At 53.3% G+C, this 21442-nt stretch overlaps 9 protein-coding genes across 9 annotated transcripts; all 9 read right to left on the bottom strand.

Annotated features, from left to right (window-relative positions):
* Positions 1 to 726: 726 nt before the first annotated feature.
* Positions 727 to 2551, bottom strand: BO97DRAFT_47294 (ammonium transporter). The gene is made up of 5 exons (XM_025700190.1): positions 2369 to 2551; positions 2101 to 2315; positions 1861 to 2041; positions 1495 to 1815; positions 727 to 1438 (listed from the first exon to the last, which is right to left on the bottom strand). The coding sequence occupies exons 1-5, from the start codon at positions 2375 to 2377 to the stop codon at positions 740 to 742; spliced, it is 1425 nt and encodes a 474-aa protein (XP_025552019.1). The 5' UTR covers positions 2378 to 2551; the 3' UTR covers positions 727 to 739.
* A 913-nt stretch (positions 2552 to 3464) lies between these two features.
* Positions 3465 to 6449, bottom strand: BO97DRAFT_424040 (uncharacterized protein; the record flags this gene model as incomplete). The annotated part of the gene is made up of 4 exons (XM_025696934.1): positions 3465 to 4164; positions 4226 to 5791; positions 5849 to 6131; positions 6314 to 6449. 4 exons carry the CDS (start codon positions 6447 to 6449, stop codon positions 3465 to 3467), a joined length of 2685 nt encoding a protein of 894 aa, XP_025552018.1.
* A 150-nt stretch (positions 6450 to 6599) lies between these two features.
* Positions 6600 to 7092, bottom strand: BO97DRAFT_47255 (uncharacterized protein). Its single transcript, XM_025700145.1, has 3 exons — positions 7072 to 7092; positions 6727 to 7020; positions 6600 to 6661 (listed from the first exon to the last, which is right to left on the bottom strand). The coding sequence occupies exon 2, from the start codon at positions 6950 to 6952 to the stop codon at positions 6746 to 6748; it is 207 nt and encodes a 68-aa protein (XP_025552017.1). The 5' UTR covers positions 6953 to 7020; positions 7072 to 7092; the 3' UTR covers positions 6600 to 6661; positions 6727 to 6745.
* A 254-nt stretch (positions 7093 to 7346) lies between these two features.
* BO97DRAFT_389258 (aquaporin) lies at positions 7347 to 8731 on the bottom strand (the record flags this gene model as incomplete). Its single annotated transcript, XM_025693702.1, has 3 exons — positions 7347 to 7960; positions 8049 to 8349; positions 8450 to 8731. The coding sequence occupies 3 exons, from the start codon at positions 8729 to 8731 to the stop codon at positions 7611 to 7613; spliced, it is 933 nt and encodes a 310-aa protein (XP_025552016.1). The 3' UTR covers positions 7347 to 7610.
* An 812-nt stretch (positions 8732 to 9543) lies between these two features.
* BO97DRAFT_367665 (S53 family peptidase) lies at positions 9544 to 11721 on the bottom strand. The gene is made up of 3 exons (XM_025692668.1): positions 11586 to 11721; positions 10515 to 11491; positions 9544 to 10415 (listed from the first exon to the last, which is right to left on the bottom strand). The coding sequence occupies exons 1-3, from the start codon at positions 11695 to 11697 to the stop codon at positions 9684 to 9686; spliced, it is 1821 nt and encodes a 606-aa protein (XP_025552015.1). The 5' UTR covers positions 11698 to 11721; the 3' UTR covers positions 9544 to 9683.
* A 1030-nt stretch (positions 11722 to 12751) lies between these two features.
* Positions 12752 to 13255, bottom strand: BO97DRAFT_405131 (uncharacterized protein). Its single transcript, XM_025695120.1, has one exon. The coding sequence runs from the start codon at positions 13146 to 13148 to the stop codon at positions 12921 to 12923; it is 228 nt and encodes a 75-aa protein (XP_025552014.1). The 5' UTR covers positions 13149 to 13255; the 3' UTR covers positions 12752 to 12920.
* A 1362-nt stretch (positions 13256 to 14617) lies between these two features.
* BO97DRAFT_344012 (uncharacterized protein) lies at positions 14618 to 15627 on the bottom strand (the record flags this gene model as incomplete). The annotated part of the gene is made up of 2 exons (XM_025691714.1): positions 14618 to 15241; positions 15298 to 15627. 2 exons carry the CDS (start codon positions 15625 to 15627, stop codon positions 14618 to 14620), a joined length of 954 nt encoding a protein of 317 aa, XP_025552013.1.
* Positions 15628 to 19299: 3672 nt separating this feature from the next.
* Positions 19300 to 19713, bottom strand: BO97DRAFT_47123 (uncharacterized protein). The gene has a single exon (XM_025700031.1). The coding sequence runs from the start codon at positions 19596 to 19598 to the stop codon at positions 19362 to 19364; it is 237 nt and encodes a 78-aa protein (XP_025552012.1). The 5' UTR covers positions 19599 to 19713; the 3' UTR covers positions 19300 to 19361.
* Positions 19714 to 21055, bottom strand: BO97DRAFT_47122 (NAD(P)-binding protein). The gene is made up of 2 exons (XM_025700028.1): positions 20641 to 21055; positions 19714 to 20533 (listed from the first exon to the last, which is right to left on the bottom strand). Exons 1-2 carry the CDS (start codon positions 20899 to 20901, stop codon positions 19829 to 19831), a joined length of 966 nt encoding a protein of 321 aa, XP_025552011.1. The 5' UTR covers positions 20902 to 21055; the 3' UTR covers positions 19714 to 19828.
* Positions 21056 to 21442: the final 387 nt, after the last annotated feature.

Here is a 21442-nt window from a genome sequence, read left to right as displayed (position 1 = left end):
GTAGATGAAAATGGAAAGGGTCTCGGCCAGCCTGCCCTGGTCCAAGAATGTTGTAGTCGATAAAATTATTCATAATTAATTAACTGAAAATACCCCGGCCGGGGTTGACGTAAGCTCTGCACGCCTCGTCCACCGCCTTTCCCGCTGATTGGCCATTCGACCACCCACTGCACTCTCCCTCCACTTCCCGCCCCTCTCTTTCCCTCTCTTTCCATCTCTCACAGCAACTCCCGTCCAGGCTATCAACAATATCATCATCGCTCCTGTTGGACGCCTGACACCGACCAGCCATCTTTATATTTACCCCACTAGAAAAAAAAAGGTTCAGATGTGTTGGACTTCTACCGCAATTGGACCACCGTTCCTACCTGGTGACAATGACGATGCACCCGCTCTTAGTTAGCTTCTGGGCTCCACCGTACCCTACCAGGCTGCGACAGTGCTGAAATGGCATCATTCCACCTATCTGGCCCGAGAAAACCATCTTCCGATCGGCTTCCAGCAATCCCTGTCACGAGCAACAACAGGCGATATAGACTTACAACCACGAATCTCGTTGTGCTACTCAGGCGAAGCCGCGATACGATGAACGACAGGGGGCCGCGCGTCCAGACCATCGACCACCATGTTGATGCAGCCGAATCTAATGTTTTCGTGCAGTACTTGGCACAGAGATCTACAAACACGCCGGGATCAAGCTGGGATCACAATTAGAAAAAACAAGTTGCCTGCAGCCAGTCTATACCCCGCTCCCCTTCATCTGGCACTCTTCTTTCGTTATAGACCCGGAGGAATTTTGCGACACTCCGATCAAAGTAGGACTGGTGCCTCCCTGAGTAATCGACCAGTCCCCGATCTGCTCATCGAAGAAATGCGTTCCGTCCAGCCCTAACAACTCGGCATCCTCGTCAACACGAAGTTGCATGCCCGGGATGTACTTGAGAATCAGCAGCAGGGCGCAAGTCACAACAAACGAGTAGCTGGAGATGGCGCAGATCTCCGCCAGTTGCTTCCCAACTTGCACGCCATTGCCATCAATCGCACCGGACGCTATGCTGCTGCCATCCAGGGCGGAAATCTTCTGGCTGGAGAACAACCCGGTCAGAAACGCACCAACCATCCCACCGATACCGTGGAGCTTGAAGACGTCCAAGCCTTCGTCAACCCCGATCCATTCGTTCACATTCTGCAACAGCGAACAGACAATGGCGGTGATGAATCCGATGCAGGCAGCAAGCCACAGCGACACGCAGCCGGCAGCGGGGGTGATCCCGACTAAACCAGCGATCGCACCTTCACAGGCACCGACGATTGAGAACTTTCCTCGATGCTTGATCATGTCCACCAGCACCCAGCCGAGGATTCCCGTGCACCCGGCTGTGTTGGTGTTGAAGACGGCGACCATTGCGCGCATGCTCGCATTGAGACTCGAACCGCCCTGTGATCATCAAAGGTTAGATGAGATGCGAAATCCCGGGCCTTCTTAAGACTTACATTAAAGCCAAGCCAGCCAGTCCAGATCAAGACGGTTCCCAGAAAAATTAGTGTTGTATTGTGGGGTTTGCGGAAAGACGGGGCCCCGTAATCTCTCCGTTTCCCCAAGATCAAAGCATAGGCCAAGGCCGACACTCCCGAAGCGATATGCACAGGACCGCCCCCAGCAAAGTCAATGGCTGGGAGGTTGTACAGCCATCCGTTACTGCTCCAGGTCCAGCGAGCCAGCGGGCAGTAGACGACCGTGGCCCACCAGAAGCTGAAGACAAGCGACGGGAGGATGGCACCTCTCTCAAAGGTCCCACCGACGACGATCATCACCTGTAGCTCTTAGCATCGGTATGTCAAAACATCCGGGACACTTACCGTGCATGCGCAGAAGAGCAGCTGGAACAGACAGAACACGACTTCAGGCAGGACAGCGGAGCCAGGCGAGGGGGCAACCAGCACCTCCATCATGCCGAAGTTCTTCAGGGTGCCGATGAAGGGGCCTCCGTCTCTGGAATAGGACAGCGAGTATCCCCAGAAAAGCCATTGAAAGGTAGAGCTGCGTCAGTGTCAACGTCGGAGGTCGGAGTCACCAGGGATAACCACTGGGACACTCACACCGCAAGAACCATGAACGCCTGAAAGAGCAGCGCCATGGCAGACTTCCGCCGCGTCAAGCCGCTATACAGCAGCCCGATGCCGGGAAGAATCAAGAAGACGACAAAGGTGCACGTGACGATGTAGACGTAGTTGTATTCGTAACCCACGTACTGGGCGTTGACGTCGACCACGAGCGGGTCTCCGCCCTCAGGCATGGAGGCATTGTAGACAGGCTGGCCGGACATGAGCAATTTAAACCGACCAGCAAAAGCGAGGATACACATACCGTAGCCATATCGAAGATACTTCAAGAAAGGAACCTGCCGAGTCAGATACATACCTTCCTCCTCGAGGAATCCTCCCAATATATCTACCTCATCCTTCCAAACTCTCGACCCTCAAACCTGACGCAAACCAAGAATCACAATTTCCACAACGACATCCACATCCCAATCCTCATCCCCCGATCCGAATCCCCATCCGCCAAGCACCCACCAAGACCCCTTATCACTCCAACCCGCAACCAAATACCCACCTAAAAGCACAAGTAATCGACCCCAAGACCCCCCAATCCCACACACAGCACACAAACCTCCCCAGCTCCACAGATACGACACCGACCTCAACCTAAGATATGACTGTAATCACACCGCCAAGACCCTATCCCCAGGACACAACAGCATATCAAAGATAAGACTCCTCCCCACCACCCAGAGATAATTGGATACATACCAAAACCCCGGATCAGAAAGCCTTGTAGGGTTAGTGTGGATGCAGGGCCGCTGCAGCGATAAGATTCTGGGCGTGGTGGATCGGGCGGGTTGATTGGTGAGAGATAACGAGGATCGTGGATCGTGTCCTTGCTTGGAGATAGGGTTGGGTAGGGTGGTTATCGTAGGTGGGAGTGGATGATATGTTGATTGACTGAGAGGGTGGGTGGGTTTTGTGTGAGTGGGGGTATGGAGGGTTTGGAGGAGTTGGAAGGCTATGTTGGGTTGTGGGATGAGTGATATATGGATGGTTTGGGGGGTGGTATGATGCTTTTTTTTACTGGTCTGATGATGCATGGTTGGGTTACGGGCTAGATCCTAAGGCTTAGCATTTGCGGGGTATCTGGTGTGGAAGAGATATAAGATGCTGGCTGGTCTGTCTTGGGTTGATTGGGGGCGTTTTGTCAGTTGCCTTGTAATGCTACGCACCTCCTTCACACGCGACTTGCGCTTTTTTGACCACATATCACTGAGGTGTCTATACTCGGGCTGCAGTGAAGATGATACAAGAAAAGAAGATCTTCTTGGCATCTAATTATACACACATATAAAGCAAAAACAGTCTCCGAACCCACTGCTCCGCACACTACTCACATGCTGAACAACATCACATCACCACTGACACAGCACCTTCCCCACAAACATACTGATAGTAACATACCCATAACAATCATGGATCTCAGTATCCGAATACGCAGTGCACTTGACCTCACTGCTCAGATCCGGACAGCTGAGGGTGCCCGGGTCCGAGCTGGTACCGGTATACACACAGTCGCTCATACCATCGATCTTGAAAGAACTCAACTTGAACGTGCCATCCGGGTAGGGCGGGCTCTTGACCTTGATGCTGCCGCTGGCCTTCATCTCGCCGTGGCTGTCGTGGCAGTAGCTGACGGAGGAGCCCATGTCGGGCGTGAAGAACGCCCATTTGCTATAGTAGTCGGACTCGTAGGCGATGAGCATCTGGGCGGTGGGCGTTGGGGTGGCGCTCGTGGTGGTGGTGGAGTGGGTGGCTGTGTGCACGGTGGTGCTGGTGCCAGCGCAGCGCGTGTAGGTGAAGGTCGTGGTCGACCATTGGAAGTAGCTTAGTGTCGAGCTCGCGCACACGATGACGTCCCCGTCTGTGTCAGTTGTTGTGAAGGGCCCGCTGCTTGTTGTCGTCGTGGAGGTGGCCTTGGAGGTTGTCGTTGGCAAGGCGATGCTCGTGTAGCTGCATCCCGAGTTCGAGGGCAGTAGTGGTAGGCTTGTGTAGTCGTTGCCAACTCTGCAGATGCAGTAGTCTACTCCTGCTGCGCCTGCGTGCGGGTCCGCGCTGCGTGAAGGGTTAGTGGGGATCCAGGGGTGCAGAGACGAGAAGTCAAGGGAAGGCTTACTAGTTGTAGCAGTATGGGACGGAGGCCGTCGCGCTGGTGTAAGATGTAATTAGGGTTGTTGCATTCTGGTTGCGAGACGGAGAGGGAGTGATGGTTGCAGAATGCTGGGCTGTGCTGTTTGTTGAGACGGTGATCGTGTGGGTTGTCGTCGGCGATGACACGCTTGAGCTGCGTGACTGGCTTATAGCCGTTGACAACGCTGTGGACTCGATCGAAGTGCTGCCATCAGTCTGCTTGGAAGACGAAGACCGTGCCGAGGTGCTTGACGAGGATGGGGATGTCTCGATCATGACCGCAGAAGATGTTGCAGATTTCTTCGTCGTACTTGTACTCTTCACCGAAGACGAAGACACATGCGAGATCGAGCTCGAGCTCGCGCTTGAGCTTGAAGTAAAACTTGTTGTGGAGGATGATGTTATCGTGGACGTAGCACTAGCGGATGCATACGAGGTAGACGTGGTGGTCGCATCGGACCTGCTGCTTGTGGTTGTCACCGGCTCCGTCTGTGTTGCCAGGATGCTAGAAGACGTGGCCTCAGCAGCACCCAGAGCACTCGATTGAGTCTCGAAGGTGTCGAAAAGAGAGGAGACCTCGCTGATCGCAGCGTCCAGCTCGCTGCCCGAAGCCGAAGCAGCTCCCTCGAGGGTTGAGGCCATGCTCCCTGCATTGGCCGAGAGGCAGCTGACAATGCTGAGAAAGCCGCCACCGCCGCATGCATCACCACCAGAGCTACCTCCCGAGCTACTGGAACCGCCAGATGGGGCGAGAAGGTCGCTGGCATCGTCGGCTACCTTTACCACCCTATAGAGGAGTTTCGCGACGTCGGTTGCCTTGACCGATTTGGGGTCTTTGATCCACTTCTTGATCAGAGGATAAGCTTCTTTCACCAGCTTGTACAGATTCTTCAGTGTAGACCACAATTGGCCAGCCGTGACGGCAGAAGTGGTAGTCGAGCTTGGGCTGCTGGAGGGAGACTCGATCGTGCTAGGGCTGGCGGTAATGCTGCCGGTTCCGGTGGTTGTGACACTAGAGCTTGTAGAGCTTGTGGTGACTGTCTGAGTGCTGCTAGGGGAAGCAGATTGAACGCTTGCTGAGCTTGACTGGCTTGTTAGCGTTGAAGACTTGGATGTGTGAGTTGAAGTCGAAGATACAGTGGCAGAGCTTGACTCAACAGCTGTTGATGAGCTTGACTGAGTAGTCTGCATCGAAGCCTGGGAATTGCGAGTTGACGTCGAGACGATCGACGAAGAACTCGAGACAACTGGAGTTGATGAGCCTGCAGAGGGTATCGCAATATGGGAGCTAGTGGAGCTTGTCGAACCCGCAGCAGAGGTCTCAGAGCGCGTGGCCACCGTGGATCTGGAATGTTCAGACGTCGACGATAGGGATGTAGTGATGGTGGATCTCGTTCGGGTCTTTGAGCTTGTAACAGAAGTGATCGAAGTCGATGAAACTGCAAGGGTGAAAGAATGAGATACAACGGCCGCTGAGGAGCTTAACTGTCCCGCAGGAGAGCCAGAATGCGGGTTATTAAGAAATGTAGAGCTAGACACAAGACTACTGCTGCTACCACCAGTCAGTACCTGGAAGTATGCCATTGTTCCAACCTCAAACGAAACTTACCTGTGGGGCGAGTTAACCGGGGTGCTTGGGTGAACGACGGTACTCGAGTCAGAGGATTGACCTGACAATGTAACAATTACACCACTACTCCCCTTAGTCGCCGACTGAACATGAGCTGAGCTAGGCGTCACCGACGACGAAGGCGCAGCAAAAACGAATGTGCTTGAACCGGTATCGCCGGCATCCCTCGTTGCCGCCGGATCCAACTCAGTAGACCACGCATGATGCACAGGCTGAGATCCGATAACGATAGACGAGCTCGGTCGAGAAGACGGGGAGAGCCCTGAAGAGAGTGAGACCAGACTACTTGCCCAAAGCCCTGCCAGCAGGGTCTTCCCGATATACACACGCATCATATATGGTAAAAGAATGACTGGGGTAGGGAAATTCAGGGTAAAGACTGTAGGTATGCTGTGCCACGAGAAAACAAGCCCAAACAGCAATCACCAGCCATATTTAACGAACAGTGAATGCGACGCGTGTTCAGGGGAACTCCCCAGCTCAGCGAGGCTTTAGCGGCATCGATGTTTTTGGCCCCCAGAGGGCCGAAAACAAAGCCGCGAGCGAATTGGATATCCAACCCGCACGCACCCATCGCCATGCTTTCCTCGTCCAATGCGGCGGAGCATTGGAGAATGAACGATCGAAATCATCTTTCTGACACGGTAGCGCGCGGGCTACGGCAGGTACAGGATCCTGCTCTCTCTGTGAGATGAGCTCAGCGGCCTGATATCCGGGAAATGTCGATTTCCTTGCGAGTCATATGCTGTGATCTAGCCCCCACGAAACAGAGAGTCTTGTCGATCTTTATGTCTGGGCATAGTCAGTGCTCTGTCTGGGTGGGATCGTGAGAGAAAGGAGATAGACTCGTACTGTACCTGGGGCCACTATGAAGTTCTAAGCGAGCTCGGCGCTCTTTAGAGCCCCAGACCGCAGAATTGCTGAACTACATGTGTCGAACAGAAAATCTTCGTCTAAAATCCTAGAGTAGAAGACTCCTCCGAAGATTGAAGCAATGGAAGCTATACCAGTAATCGGCGAATACTCCGGCGATGTGTACCGGGAGTCAAGACCGGAATGGAAGTAAATCCGACTATTTGACATTCCGTCGTGGGCGGCAGGAAGGTAAGAGGATCGTTGCTGTGTAAAGCCCAGGGTCTCGCATTCAAGATCTGGCGTGGATTTAGCCAAAGGGCCGATGAGACTGGAGAAGTGGGATATACCTGTTCTGCGCTTGGCCAATTCCACCGGCATACCTTTGTTGGAGAGTGATGGGGGTTCCGTGGTACTGCCAACCCAGCTGGAGAGTGTTACCGCTTGCGGAATCTGCCCTACAGAGGAAAGAAAAGGTATAAAGTCAATGGTGCAATACGAGATTCTCGCTTACTTTTTCGCTCTCTGCTCTCTTCTAAAAGGCAGAATATGAGTCTTTTATTGAATCCATGTCCATGAATCCATACGAAATTATTTGGAAAGTAGATATTCCTTGAGTTCAGCTGGCCAAACTCCACGCACAAGCAAGAGCAATGCACAACGTAGACAACCAATTTAACACCAAGCTCTCCACCGAACCGTAGCAAGAGATCCAGGCTAAACACCATATCACTGAACGCAGCCAACTACTGACCCCCACAGTGTCATCCGTCATACTTGCAGCATGCGGCTAGAAGCATAGTTTCCAGGCCGTGACAGGAAACCGTACCATGGCTCGGCTAGTCCTCCCATCCCGCCGGGACCGGCCGACCGATCATCAACCGCCACCTTAAACCTGCTCGGCCCCGCGGGGTATGTGCTGCCCCGGTCCGGCATAGCGTCCATTCGTCGGGGAGTGCGCCCTGCCTAGCGTACTGCTTTCTGAGAGAACGGAGGGGCGATGCATCGAGGAGTCCCACGATCCGGGGCCCTGCTTGGCTTCCCACTCGTTAAAGTCCTGGCCCGGGTTGACGGTCGTGTACTGGAAGAGCCGGAGGAACGCGAAGAAGCCACACGCCAGCAGACTGCCCAGCAACGGTCCCACCCAGTATATCCAGTGGTAGCCGGGAAAGCTACGGTTGATGACATCAGGGCCGAGCGAGCGCGCAGGGTTCAGGGAGCCGCCGGTGTAGTAGTCGCCTTGTCATTGCAAAGAAAACTACTTGTTAGCCGTTTTGTGGGGTAGACAGAAGAAACTTGAGAATAGAAGAACAGCAGAGGAACTTACCAACAAGCTCCGTCACAAAGAAGACCAACCCAATGCCCACGGGAGCCAAGAAGGTGGACTTGTGCTTGACCACGGCCAGCATGATGACGACGAAAACCAATTGGGCCGTGAGGAAGACCTCGATGAAGAGACCCTGCGAGATCGAAGCTCCACCCCCCAATCTCGTTCCAACGTTCAGCGCGCCCGGAAACAGGGCGCTGACTACCCCCGCAGATGCAATGCCGGCTACGAGCTGGACGGCAAAGACGACAACTGCCCGAAACGGCGCCAGGCCGCCAACCAGACAAAGGGCCAAGGTGACCTGTGTGCGACCGGAGGATCACAGTCAATCGAACGATACTCTCTCTATGTCATAAAGGAACCCTTCCGAACCTGGTTTTGGGGGAGATACTCAAACGTACCGCGGGATTGAACAGCCCACCCGTCACACGGTAAAAGGCCCAGACATTGACCATGAGCGAGAACCCAAAGCACAGCGCTGAGTAAAGCAGGTTGGGCGTATTCGGCAGCGCACCATCCGCCGGCTTGGGGGTGTTGGCAACTTGCGTGCCCGCGAAGGAGAAAAACAAGAACAGGAATGTGCCCACGAACTCGCCGACCCCCGCGACGAGATTGTTTCGCGCGGTGTCGGCGAGGTGCAGCATTGGCAGCTGATTGCGAGTGGGCGGAGAACTGTCCGACATTTCCGGTTGAGAAGAGTCGGACTTGTTTCTAGCCCCAGGAACCCATCGAGGCATCTTCGTGATCGTAGGTAGTGTATCCTGTGCGTAGCAAAATTGACTTGTAACGGAAATAATGTGGAAGTCTGGTATGTGCAGGTGTAAGGTCTTAATAAAGAAATGACAATTGCCTTCAGTAGAACAGGATCTCCTGCAGCTATATATTCTTCAACCCACTGATTTAAAGAGTTTCAGGCTTTTCCCCCTTCAACACCCCCAGGTCCGGTCTTCACCGATGATAGCGAGAGACGTCATGACTTGTTATGCAGGCAATGGCGCCGGCCGAAACCGAATGCATTTATGCTTGTAGCAAGGGTAGGAATCATCATATACGAGGCATTAACCGAGCATGTACGAAGTATTCAGGCGGATGAGGGGAAGCAGGTCGATGAATCGTCCATGGTTGACAAACAATGCCAGAGAGTCTGGACCCGTCAGCAGTGGCGTCCCCAGGTGTCTTTATGTGAAGACTGATGTAGTCATATTGGGCGGCTAACAGGGTATTCCCGGTCATGTCCATTCCTATTCAGTCTGAAAACGGACTCAAGACATGCAGTATTGTGCTTGTCAAGCACACATTTGGAGGTTTGCTAACGGTGACATCTTGAATCAGGCCGGAGTTGTGCTGATGGCATATGCGGGCTGAGTCAGCAGGTGGCCTGGTCACATTGGCTGCAATCATGATTAAAATGGCTTTTGTCTGGAGGAGCTGCCAGTAGTTATGAGTTGGCCTGATGGAGTGCGAGATGATCTTCGAAGTTGGATATATTAAAGGGATAAATTCTCATGAAATGGTATCACTGACCACGTCGCTGGCCGCATAGCTGACCATTAAGAAGCATATTCGGGACTAGACCGGATATCTCCACCTCAACACCAGACAAAATATGAACAAAGAAACACAATTTCCGGAGGACTAAGCATTCAAAGCCACCTCAAGCAGCTTTCCAAAGTCTGGCGATCCGAGCCCGGTCACAGGATCCCACCCTTCCGTAGCATTCCAACTGGCGAACGGTACAACAGGACTCCCGTTGGGCGTGCCCCCGAACCGATTCCGTCCGTCACAACCTAAACTACCTCCCTGGGTGATATCATTAAACCCCTCTCCCTCCGTAGCAGCGCCATAGAGCCACGGGTTCAGGAAGCCCAACACAGGCAGCCCCGCCCTCAGTCTCGCATCGTTCAAAAGAGCAACAAGGCCGGCAAAAGTGGGTGCAGAACAGCTGGTCCCGTCGAGCTGTAAGAGGTACCCCTTGTCGTAGACCGCGTAGTTGGTGCCCTGGGTCGCCACATCGGGAAACGCGCGACCGGAGCTGTTGAAAAGCCCAGAGAATTTGGGTCCCAGGGTGGTGAGATAGCTGCCCACTGCACCAGATTGGTAGGAGGGTTGTGGCCAATAGTCGGAAAAGCCGCCGGAGGAAAAATAGACGGCTTTTTCGGGGTTCGTCAACGTAGTGGCACCAACCGAGGTGACCCAGGGGCAAGCCGCTGGAAATTGAGGGGGGAAGTGCGTGCGGTTGGTTCCGTCGTTTGTCAAACAGGCAGCTCCGACACCCGAATCACCGGAAGAGAAAATAACGGAGACGCCGCGACTGCCAAGTTGAGCGATAAGGTTGCAGACGGTCAAAGCGTAGGACTTGGGCACTGTCTATATCAAGTGTTAGCTTGTGGGCTGGTTGAACGAACTGATGAATCGGGAGGCGAAAGAGGATAAGGCATAGCAGGGGACAAAATCCGGAGTTCGTACCTGTTCATCTTCGCCGTAGGAGGTGGAGATGACTTGAGGAAGCTCTGCGTCGGAAAGCTTGAGAACACTCTGGAAAAGCTCAAGGTAGGGCTCATTGCTGTTGTCGTTCGGGTCAGGGGAGCTAAGATCTGGAACGAGCTGACCTCGGCCGCCGGTGCTGTATTCAGTCACAGGGAGCGGAGAGCTCATGCCGACAATATATTGCAAGTCGAGGTTGGCCTCTCCGCTGTCCTTGCTGGACGTTTGGTCGTTCAGGCCGCCATTGAACTTGACCACGGTGAAGTTCTGGCCGACCGCGGAGGGGGCAAGTTTTTGTTCGAACTTGGCGAGATCATCGTACCGAGCATATTCTTCCAAGTAGCTAGCGAACGCGACCTTGCTGCCGGACTTGGGGTCGGCTTGGTAGTCTCCCACGTTGTAGAGGTCCTTGAGACAGTGTGGTGTGATCACGGAATTGCACTGCGAGGTGTTCTGGGCGCGCACAGCGGATGCTAGGAGTTGTTCATCAACTTGCTTGGGCTTGCTGCGCATAGTGGCTCTGTTTGGCTTGACTTGGCCAAAGCGCGTGGTCGGCTGGATCATGTTCACATGAGGAGCCACTCCCTCAGGGATGGAGTAGGCCAGGGTGCGCAGTCGTCGGATATCCGTGTCCTCGCTGACATACCACTTGAAGTCGGCATCGAGCAAGGAATTGGCGCCGTCCACAGTAGTACGGAAGTTGATCCAATCAGAATCCTGCTCAATGTCGCTGATTCCGGCCGACTCAAGCCACTCCCGGATCGACGCGACGGCTTCATCGGTAGGGAGAAGCATCCGTTTCATCTCATCGTGAGTGCGGAAATGGTTTCCATAGTTGGGGTGTCCGGGTGTAGACATGTCCAGGAGCGCCTGCTCAAACCCATCGAGATCATGCTGAGAGAGAGCAATCTGAAGGCGAAGAGATTCACTTCCGCTGGGGTTGCCCGAAAATTTCCAACCTACATCGCAGCACCATTGTCAGTACAAGGTCGACTGGGCCCAAATTTGCGCCCGCGCTCGCCGCGTCTGCAACAGGAGATAGGGATCGCTTACCCTTGGGGACTCCGGCTAGTTTCTCAAAGACCTCGGCTGCTCCAAGAGAGGGGAGCAGCGCAAGGGCAGCGAGTGACAGAGCTGCACCATTGCTGAAGAGTGAGGGCAGCATGTTGAGGAGGAAGGGAAGGATCGATTGACGAGGACGAGATTCAGGTGCAATCAGCAGGGAAGGGAGGTGTATTTATTCGGTTGCCTCTTGTGGAACAGAGCGGAGAGGAGCTGCATCTCGCGTGATATCTCCGGAGAGAGGGGGAATGTCTTGGTCCTTTCACCACTTGGGATGCGATTCAGTCCATCGATGCCTGGATGTGCATGCCGATTTCCCCCATTGGGGAAGGTGATTGGCTCGCCTGGTGGACCTGAAGGTCAGTCGAAGCATGTTTTCAGGACGGACACCGTCGGACAGGCGAGCGAAGACTGAGAAGAGAGACAAGCCAAGACTGGGGGGTTGGAGGAATTGGGGAAGATCGTCAGGGAGGAAAGCCAGGAATGAATGCTGATTTGTTTGTTTGTTTGTTTCCACCGGGGTTGCCAAGCCTCAGGCACCCACCACTTCCCCCCTTCTGTTCCACTTGACGATGTAACGTTATGATATGAGTGATTAAGCGAACAACCAATTTATAAATGAGGTGAGAGGGACTTTATCCTACTCGGAGGATAACAGTAAGGATACCCCGCCGGGAAACTGCGGATGTATGAAGGAATAGTCGTTGTGCGACTTTTGAGTAACTCCCTCTGGTGCTCTCCAATGATGCCAAGCAATTTATATTTGGGAATCCGCGGATGACGATCGGAGATCTACCTTTGTTCAGGGGATGACAAGTTTATGTCTGGCAACGCCCAAAAGCCTTCTGATATATGGAAATATGAATAGAAAAGCAACCGCAAAGCACTTCTACAAATGCGAAGTGCATGAAAACCAAGCCGCCATTGTCGCTAAGCTGACCAAGATAATTGTCAGTTGCAAGGTTGGCCCTGCACTGGGCAGCAAGGGGCACGCGGGAAGATTAAAGGGATACTAGTATTGAACACAGGCTCTGAGAATTGAGTCATTGACAATCCCCATTGTTTACCGGCCAAGATTTCAAGTCTATTGTACCTGAGTCCACGTCTCACCTGGTGGTAGTGCACCTACTAGTAAGGTCACATTGGCCCGGAAATAGTTTCCCACCCCACAGCCAACTCATTCAATCTCCCAGAACCTCAGCAGAGGAGCAAACGAATCAAGTATATACTTTGAGATACGTAGCTTCGAGAACCAGCCTCAAGCCATGTCTAAGGTCATTCAGAAGCATCCCGACTTTCCCCCGTCGATCATGTCGCACAACCATCTCAGTGCTTGCCAGCCTCCCCCTTCTCAGGTAACCTTCCCAGAACTGCGTGTATCTGAGCTATCTTCTCCTCGAGTTCCCTCCGATGTGCTTCGCGATCATTTGACCTGCGCGGAAGAGAATATGGATCGTTATGAGCGGGAGCGAATCGATACTGCTTAAGCATCTCCTCATCCTTGGTATTGTCTTCTGATGACGGCAACCCAGGGTCGTTTCCTGTCGCAGCCATTGACGTAGCTGAAGTGGCCCAGGAGAATTTTGATCTGCTGCCACTGGAAAAGACCATAGGTCCTAGTCAGCACGCAATGCTGAACATTGTCCATGGCCGTAGACTGAGGAGGTAAGACAGGAACTCACTCAGGCATATCTGACGTCTGGTGTTCTGTCATGTCAAACAGTGATCAAAGACAGGACACGACGGTTCTTAACAGTCGAGTTCCCTGTATCTCTCGCACGGAGGGGATGACAAGAATGACAATTGGAGAATCGTGATAAACTCGTCAGAGGCTCAGAAGAAGAAGGCAGAGCCGGAATAATGCTGCATCGTCGCGAGAGGTACCCACCCCCTCCCCGCTTTTTTATTTATACGCCTTCCTGACAAAGATCATTCAGAACGACCGATGGCAGTAGCTAAGCCGGTAAACCCAGCCAGAACCTGATCAGCCTCATGACGATCATTGTAGAGGTCTAGATGGAAAAAGAAATCATCGAAAGAAAAGCACGGAGTCAAGAGGACGGACAGGCAGCAGTCCCTCTCACAAAGAGAGAGGAAAACCGGTAAGTAGCAAGCATTGTTTGTGTTTGCAACAGAGAGCCCTGTCTGCACGGAGCAGCCTTCACATCACAAGCCATGTTCGTGCTTTCTTTGAAGCTTGAGCTACATGGCCGTCAATGCTCATGCAAGATGAGGTGCTCAGACAGCCCGGGTTGGTGCTGAAATGATCATGGCTGGTCCAGACCCTGACAGATAGGAGCTACTGTGATTGTTTTGCAAGACCGATGGAGGAAGGACAGCCGCGGTCAAAGCAATGTGTTCGGAGGTCGGTAGTGAGCAAACTTTGCATATTTAGAGGAAGGTGGAAAGAGAAAAACAAAATATCGTGAACAGTCTAGAACTTGCAGTTGGTCTAGATCGCAGAACTTGGGAAGGTCTAGATCGATGGAGACAATCTGGACCGGTCGGACCTTTCAAAGTAGGTGGGGTACTGACAGTAATCTGCCGGATGTCAGACTGATCGGAGAACTGCTAAGTCAACTTATGGAACGGGAGCGGGAGACTTTCCCTCGCAGACGGGATGGGTTGGTTGGTGATGCACTAAGGTAGGTACGGCAAGGCGGGTTGGTGGGAGAGAGTTGGGCGGGGTTGGCGGTGTGACCGATTCATTGTTTACCCGTCTGATCCAGCAACAAATCCTAACTAAGTTGACTAACTAGTTACTGGCAAGAAAAGGTTTACAAGGAACATCAAGTATAGGTAAGATCAAGAGAGAGAGGATGAGATTAGTTCATGACTTTTATCCCGGGTATATCAAGACTCCATCCAAACCGAGCCGTTCCATATTCGCCATCCACGACAGGAGAGGGGTCTCAGACCCAAGATAATAAAGGATTATCAACACAAGGGAAAACATCATAATATATTATACAAAAGTTCGTGACGGTCATAGCAGAAAGGGAAGCCCCACTGGCGAGGGAGAATTATGCGTGAAAGGCTTCGGTTCCCTTGTTGTGTCGCCACATCCCATTGGGGACCATATTCTGTTTCATCATGGCCAGCTCCTTCTGGAGGGCCTTGTTCTCCTCCTGCAGCTGCTGCATGAAGGTAATAGCGTTGGTAAGGATTTCGGACTTCTTCAGCGAGGCCGATCCACCCTTGCTTGGCTTCTGGATGCCACCGCTCATGGCCTTCTCCAAGGAAACGAACTTGGCGTTCATGTTGGTGCGGTAGCGCTTTTCGATGATGTTGTGGGCGGCCCGCTTGGCGGCATTTCGGCCCGTGGCCGTGTTGGCCTGGCCTGTGCTGGCATTCGAATCCCCGGACATGCTGCGTGTCGTTTTGCGGGTGGTGGTGACAGGGGAAGAGGGGGCGAGGAGAGGAGACACGCTGGCAGCGGGGTAGTCCTGCGGTGTAATTTCCGGACTAGACGACCACCTCGTCACCACCTCATCACGGGCCTTCTGCTGCTGGGTTGCAGTCGCAGTTTTGCGGCGGGCGGCAGACTTGGCGGTTCTCGAAACTGGCTTGGGCAACTCCATGGGCATGGAGTCCAGAGGAGAGACACGGCAGGTTGGGGACCATGATTGATCGTCACTTTCGAGGTCCTATGGATGCGATGTTAGTTTTCGATTGTGATCGGATGGCTAGCGGTTGGACATACGGAAGAAAGCGAGCCGCAGGAAGCAGCATCTTCACCGGAGTGGTTGGAGATAGTGAAGCCACTGATATCCGGGGGTGGGGCGAAGAAGTCGGTGGGAAAGTCCTTGGGGTCCAAGGTCATCATGTCATTGGACATCTCCAAGGGAAAGGTCTCGGGCATCATGGTGTTCAAAGAGAAGAGATCGATCGCGCTGTCGTAGTTCCAGTTGGCCGACAATGGGTCGGGCCCCTTGGGAAAGGAATCGTTGGGACGGGTAAGTGGACTTGGTTGACTCAAGAACATCCGTTCGTCCTCCGGTAATGTGAAACTGTCGGGCCTGGTGTATGCCATTGTTTTGATGTTGGTGCGAATGGTTTGTCTTCGTGAGATGAGAAGACAGATAGTTGCAAGGTAGATTGGTGTCGTCGACGATGATAGTCAGATATCAAGGTCGAGTGGCAAAGAGTTGAAGATTGTCTTGAGGAAGGTAGGAAGCTTCTGAATATAGAACCATGGATCTGAAAGGATCGTGGACAGAGAGGCGCTCGGGGAGGGGTCTATATAAAGGCAGATGAGAATTTCAGGAGAAGCCGGCGTTGGAAACCGATCCCTAGACCAACCGAAGCCAATGATGCAATGGCAAGCAAAAAAGAACCATGACAATTGGCAACAAATAAAAAATAATAATTAAAAAATAATATTCTCACAGTGACGAAAAACACTAAAGGAAGACAAGGCAAAGAACGCAGTGACCAGTCCTGTCAAACCGTTTATTGCACAGGGCCGGTGAAGCACAGCCGAGATCACCCCAGCCGGATGCAGAGCATCCATCTTCCAGACTGACCAGACTGACCAGACTGACCAGAACTGACTTGACTCGGCCGGCTCCGAAAGAGAGCCGTCCGTCGGATCATCCATCGAAAAAGCAGGGCATAGTTCATTAGTACCTCACTCGGCAGTGAATTCTCCATAGCCGCCTGAGGTCGCAGGTACTGATAGGGCCAGGAAGACAGCTACGGCAGTGGCCGCCGTCGTACTGATTACTTGAGATGGGAGGCAAAAAGACTGGCAGTGCCTTAGTAGCCCGTAGGTTACCTCAGAGACAATTTGCCTCGAGGCTTTGTGTGGACTGTGGAGGAGGAGGACCTGAGGAGAAGGAGGAGACTGGAGCTGGAGGAGGGATCGGGTGAATGTGGATCGATCGATGATGCACAACCGTTGAAACTTCTCAACTCCCAGTGGGCAACCAGAGGGAATCTAGACCTGATTGGTATCCATGGGAGACCTCGGGTGGACCCGTGATCGTCAAAAAAGGAATGGTGGCTCCGCCAAGCCGTCCGGCGGCCGAGTCTCGGGTCCGAACAATCGGCCGGAGGGAGAGGGAAATGTTTTGACTGTTTGAAACCTTCTGTCTGCTATACTGTTGTTCAATGTTCACAGTAGAATAATTGACAGCTGACAGCAAGCATGGCGCCTCGAAACGCCTTACCTACACCGGAATTGAATTTTTCCCCGGCCTGTTGTCTTGAATCGATGCAACTCGAAAGCGTGTCTCTTGCCCCTTTGAGGTGATGTTATCCGCCGCGACAGAGGGTCGATCAGATGCAGAATATTTCCTTATCACGAATCCTTCTGAATGCTAGGCATTCGGCTCGGTAGTCACCAAAGGTAGTTCATTCTTTCGCGGCCACTGTCAAGGTATCATGTTGATGCACGCCGGAGTGGTGGTGCCTCAGGATGCAAGGGTGCCCCCGGCGGAAATTGGCCGCAACAACTGAATCCGTCCGGCCCTCTAGATACAGTATGTCCATTACTCCTGTACCATGTATTGTACTACGAAGCCTTCAGGTCCAGCCCAGATCCAAAGACGATCTGTACGGAGCAGAGTGGGTGGGAATCACGACTAATCCGAAACCCTCTCGCCCCTCGTTTTCTCGCCTACACGAGTCGGGAACCGATCTGTATCACATTCGTAAAATAATATATCGATTCGTCCACCAATGGTGAGGCTACCATTGGCAATTCTCCCCTTTTTGGATCGCCATTGTATTGGCCCCCCTGGTCCGGTGCCCAACTGGTCAGGTAGGTACTGTCTTTGTCATTCTGCTCTCGAGCTCTTCGGGGGAGAGGACTGTTGGGTCAGTTTGACTCTAGCATCAATGCTCCCCCACAACCCTTGCTTCCATTGTCGTGGAAACATCCCCAAGTCCGCTGTTGTACCCGCCTCTTCTCTCAAGCGAATAAGACTCGAGATGATTGAGCATTACTTTTCCGAGGAGAATCAAGTTATCAACTCCTGATTTAGATCACGGGGCACACAGACCAAGGCAAGTGGATCGGCGACCGTCCGGGTGGAGAGAGTCTAGACAAAAGGGACCAAAAAAGTAAAGGTTCCGCAGTGATGGCCGCCATTATGACCAGCTTATTATATTATACCATCCAAACAAAAACAGATGTGTGTGCACGCACAAAAAACAAGAGCCGAAGCGGAGTCAGCGGAGAATTCACGGACTGCCTGTGCTGGTTGTTTGTGACGACCTCGCTAAATCTCTGTTTTCTTTCATCTTCGCACCCTGGTGACATAATGGTAATCCGCCAGCTCATCAGGATGAAAGTACCAGAATTGCCTGGCTGGTGAAGTTTGGGTGGATGCAGGAATGTCTCGGGACTCGTTTTGTCCTTCCATATCCCATTCCCATATTGATGGACTGGATACTGGATAGCTATCATCCATCAAGTCCACCATTACCCCTCCTACCGGATCCTGATTAGAGGGCCCCTCACCCCGGTACTAGCCCAAGTCCCGTCCCTATGCATTGAACTCGTCACCTTGACAGTTTCACTTCGGAACCACCACTTCCCCCAACCCTGCGTGCACCACACATAACGAGCTAAAGTCAGCTAAGTCAGCGAAGTAAAGCTAAGTAAGCCAAGCAAGCTGATTAGCGAATGAATCGGCATCTAAATCTCCGGCATGCACTAGCGACACCATCACCCGGCCCCTCCCCTCCCCCCTTCCTCCCTCCCTTCCTCCCTCCCCAGCAGCGCGGACGCTAGTAAAATTTTCGGCCTTCAACGCTGGAGAAATAACCTTGTCAAGTAAGGTTCAGGCCCCTCCCCCCAAAGCGGGTGCCTTCACACAACGGGCCGGATGCCGGATCCCAAAGGTAGGTTGCGATGCCACCCAGTGGTGTGATCCGGCATCTTCAGAACCCTCCTTAGTTTCCGATGCCTCACCCCAAATCTGGAACGCCAGATCCCCAACACCGTTGAAGCCTCATTATTTTCGTCTCCCATCGGAAGAAACCGTCAAGTCGTCTGGAGAATAGGGCCAACATCGTTCAAGTGGATTGTCTGAGATACCTATTCGCCTCGTCCTCGTGACTCAGCTGTTCGTGTTTGCCAGCAGCTGACCAGAATCAAGTCTACGGTCTTCGGTCCAGGTGTTTCCGGCACACGAGATGTCACGAACCTGGTGGTCCTTGGAGGGAAGGCAATCGTCCTTAGATATACACTATTCCCGTCGATAGGAATGATAGTTGCTCGCTAACTATGTTGAAACTCGGCTGTGTCAGTGCCTGTCAGCCCTATGCCTCTGCTACCACTTACAGGCGACAAAAACCCATTTCGAGAATTATGCACTGCATCTTGATTGATCAGTCCTCTTCGGGACCCTAGCGGCTACCTTGAACAAGGTTAGACTTTAGCTTCACAAGACCAGCCCAGAATGGTAACCCCGCAGTGCAGCCACCCGATTTGTTCTTTAGCTGATCCGATTCTTCTAGGCACCGGGACGAAGGATGAGATCAGAGGCAGCTGCAAGATAATCGTCAAGAGATCAGATCTCGCGATCTCAGTTATGGCCAGGGTCCGTCTCTGCACTCAGTCTGCACCTGCTGCCCGGTTCATCAGATGCATTTGCAATTCAGATGAGCTGAATCCCATGGCCTGGGTCCCTTGAGGTATGAACCCGGACCAAGAGGCTAGACTACGTTTCGAGTCTTCAAGCCTCAATCGTCATCGAGTTCCACAAGCACTGACCATGACCAGATCAAGACACGCGCCGGGTCCGGACTGCCTATTCTCTAGATCGAGCGGGAAGGGGCTCCAGGCCCAAGACCCAAGGGGGTGCTGACGTGCAGGTCAGCGCACTCCGGCTGTCGACCGCCCGGCGACGGCTGCTGTCGACGTGGGGTAATGCCGTGACAAGCTGAGGGGGGACCGGGTCCCGTGAGGCGGAAGAGACTATTCCCGGCCGACGGCAAGCGCTGTCGGTTGTTGTTCGCGGGGGAGGGGAGGATCATCACCCACAGGGGCATCATCAACCTGATAAACTCTGTATCCTGTCTGCAGAATCAAGTGCCGACCGAGAGCAAATCGGCAAGTGTCATCGCCGCCGCGGGTAGTTGACGCAGGGACCGATGCCACCCACCGTTTACCCCGCTACGGGAACCGGAGCGATCTTCCTGCGTCATAGCCGTCATCTGAGATATGATTTCATTCATTGTGTACATGAGAAGGGAAATGTTGACACTTGCGACCAGCCACTCATCTAGTTACCACTACCATACAACGCCGTGATCGTGGTTTCGAAGCTCTCCGGCTCCCGGCCCAGGATCTGGCCTAAGAGCGGCGACACGACCGCCGTCTCGCCGCGCCGGATCGCGTCCCAAGCCGTCGCCCACTCCCTCGTCAGATCAATCCCATGATAGAAGAATTTCCGCCCATGCTGCGGCAGCTTAACGAACTCATCGACCGGAGTCTCCTGAACCCTGAGGGGTTTCCCGATCGCTCGCCCCAGAATCTCCACCGTTTCCTTCAGCGTAATCTCCCTCGGACCCGAGAGCAACAGCACGCGGTTCAGATACGGGAACCCTCGCGGGTCTCTCACGTAGTCGGCAATCAGTTTCGCAGTAGCCTCGCCTAGCTCATCCCGCTTCACCCACGTCACTCCAGGCCCATCGCCGGGATGCGGGATCGTAACCTCGCCGTTGGCGGGCGGGTTGCCGGGATCGAACCAGCTGGTATAGATCGGGAACGACTCGGAGTAGATCCCCTCCCGGACCGCGGTGTAGGTGATCCGATTATGATTATCGGCACCCTGTAGCCCCTCCGCCAAATACCGTTCCGTCTTAAGATGCGCCCCCATCACGTGTGCAACACTAGACTTCTCCAGATCCCCCGCAAACCCCAACGACGAGTAAAAGATATGCTTGACGCCGCTGCGCCGCGCCGCGTCGATCGCATGCTTGTGTGCCTGTCCACCCAACCCCAATCATATTAGCACTCACTCACTATTGCGCCCCTCGTCACCCCCACCCCATCAGAGAACGCGAACAGGAAGGACACCGGTCGGATACATACCTCGAACCTAAACTGGATCTCAATCGACGCATACGAGATCAAAAACAGCACCTCCACCCCGTCGAACACGCGGTCCAGCGTCCCCGGCTCCTCGTAGTCCGCCTGCCGCACGGTAGCCCCCGCACGCGCGAGCTCCGCCAGCGTCTCGGGCTTCCGCGCGACCAGCACTAGATCCGAGGCCGGGACCTGCTTCGCCAGGTGATTGATCGTGCTGGTGCCTAGGGCGCCGGCCGCGGGGAAGACGCCGATTTTGCCTGGCATTGTTGGTTGGTTGGGTTTTCTTTCGGGGGGGAGGAATGACGTAATATGGGTGTGTTTGTCTTTCGCGTCTCGGGAAACGAAATGGAGGGGATTGGATTTTGTAGAGTGATAAGTTCAACCCGAGTAGGGTGATCTGGATGGTGTGATATGTTTCTGGATTGTTTCTTCAAGAGCACCGGTCTCTGGGATGAAGGGAAAGCTTATATTGTTGCAGTGCTCTGGCGGGTGGGTGCCAAGACATGGGTGAAAGTGGACTTGTTGGATGGTCAGATTACAAATCAGGTTTACCTTGGAAGTTCATCCATCAATTATGGAAATAGCAAATTATTTTCGAATGGTGGAGGTATAGACTGGTGCATTAAGTCTTGTTTCACGTGCTTTATATGGGTTATGTTTCTAGAGAGGAAAATAGTGGAAATTCTGACTGGTTTATGTTGGATAGCGGGAATATATTTCGGCACTCCATGGCGACATATCGATGTCTCTGCGGCGCTAGTACCTCTAGTCTTCGTCTTTAATTGAACTTGATTCTTGAGGAATG

This window comes from Aspergillus homomorphus, assembly GCF_003184865.1.
Source record: "Aspergillus homomorphus CBS 101889 unplaced genomic scaffold BO97scaffold_15, whole genome shotgun sequence".
Taxonomy (NCBI): Eukaryota; Fungi; Ascomycota; class Eurotiomycetes; order Eurotiales; family Aspergillaceae; genus Aspergillus; species Aspergillus homomorphus.
This window is presented reverse-complemented; position numbering and strand designations above follow the sequence as displayed.

Excerpts from the sequence above, each read along its gene's own strand:
- BO97DRAFT_47255 (XM_025700145.1), bottom strand. The coding sequence starts at position 6,952 with ATGTCAAATAGTCGGATTTACTTCCATTCCGGTCTTGACTCCCGGTAC.
- BO97DRAFT_47123 (XM_025700031.1), bottom strand. The coding sequence starts at position 19,598 with ATGATGCCCCTGTGGGTGATGATCCTCCCCTCCCCCGCGAACAACAAC.
- BO97DRAFT_47122 (XM_025700028.1), bottom strand. The coding sequence starts at position 20,901 with ATGCCAGGCAAAATCGGCGTCTTCCCCGCGGCCGGCGCCCTAGGCACC. Across the intron at positions 20,534-20,640 it reads AGATCCAGTTTAGGTTCGAG|GCACACAAGCATGCGATCGA; the intron begins GTATGTATCCGA and ends TTGGGTGGACAG.
- BO97DRAFT_367665 (XM_025692668.1), bottom strand. The coding sequence starts at position 11,697 with ATGCTGCCCTCACTCTTCAGCAATGGTGCAGCTCTGTCACTCGCTGCC. Across the intron at positions 11,492-11,585 it reads ACTAGCCGGAGTCCCCAAGG|GTTGGAAATTTTCGGGCAAC; the intron begins GTAAGCGATCCC and ends GCTGCGATGTAG. Across the intron at positions 10,416-10,514 it reads CCTACGGCGAAGATGAACAG|ACAGTGCCCAAGTCCTACGC; the intron begins GTACGAACTCCG and ends CACTTGATATAG.
- BO97DRAFT_405131 (XM_025695120.1), bottom strand. The coding sequence starts at position 13,148 with ATGGCTGCGACAGGAAACGACCCTGGGTTGCCGTCATCAGAAGACAAT.
- BO97DRAFT_47294 (XM_025700190.1), bottom strand. Across the intron at positions 1,816-1,860 it reads TGCTCTTCTGCGCATGCACG|GTGATGATCGTCGTCGGTGG; the intron begins GTAAGTGTCCCG and ends TAAGAGCTACAG. Across the intron at positions 1,439-1,494 it reads CTGGCTGGCTTGGCTTTAAT|GGCGGTTCGAGTCTCAATGC; the intron begins GTAAGTCTTAAG and ends TGATGATCACAG.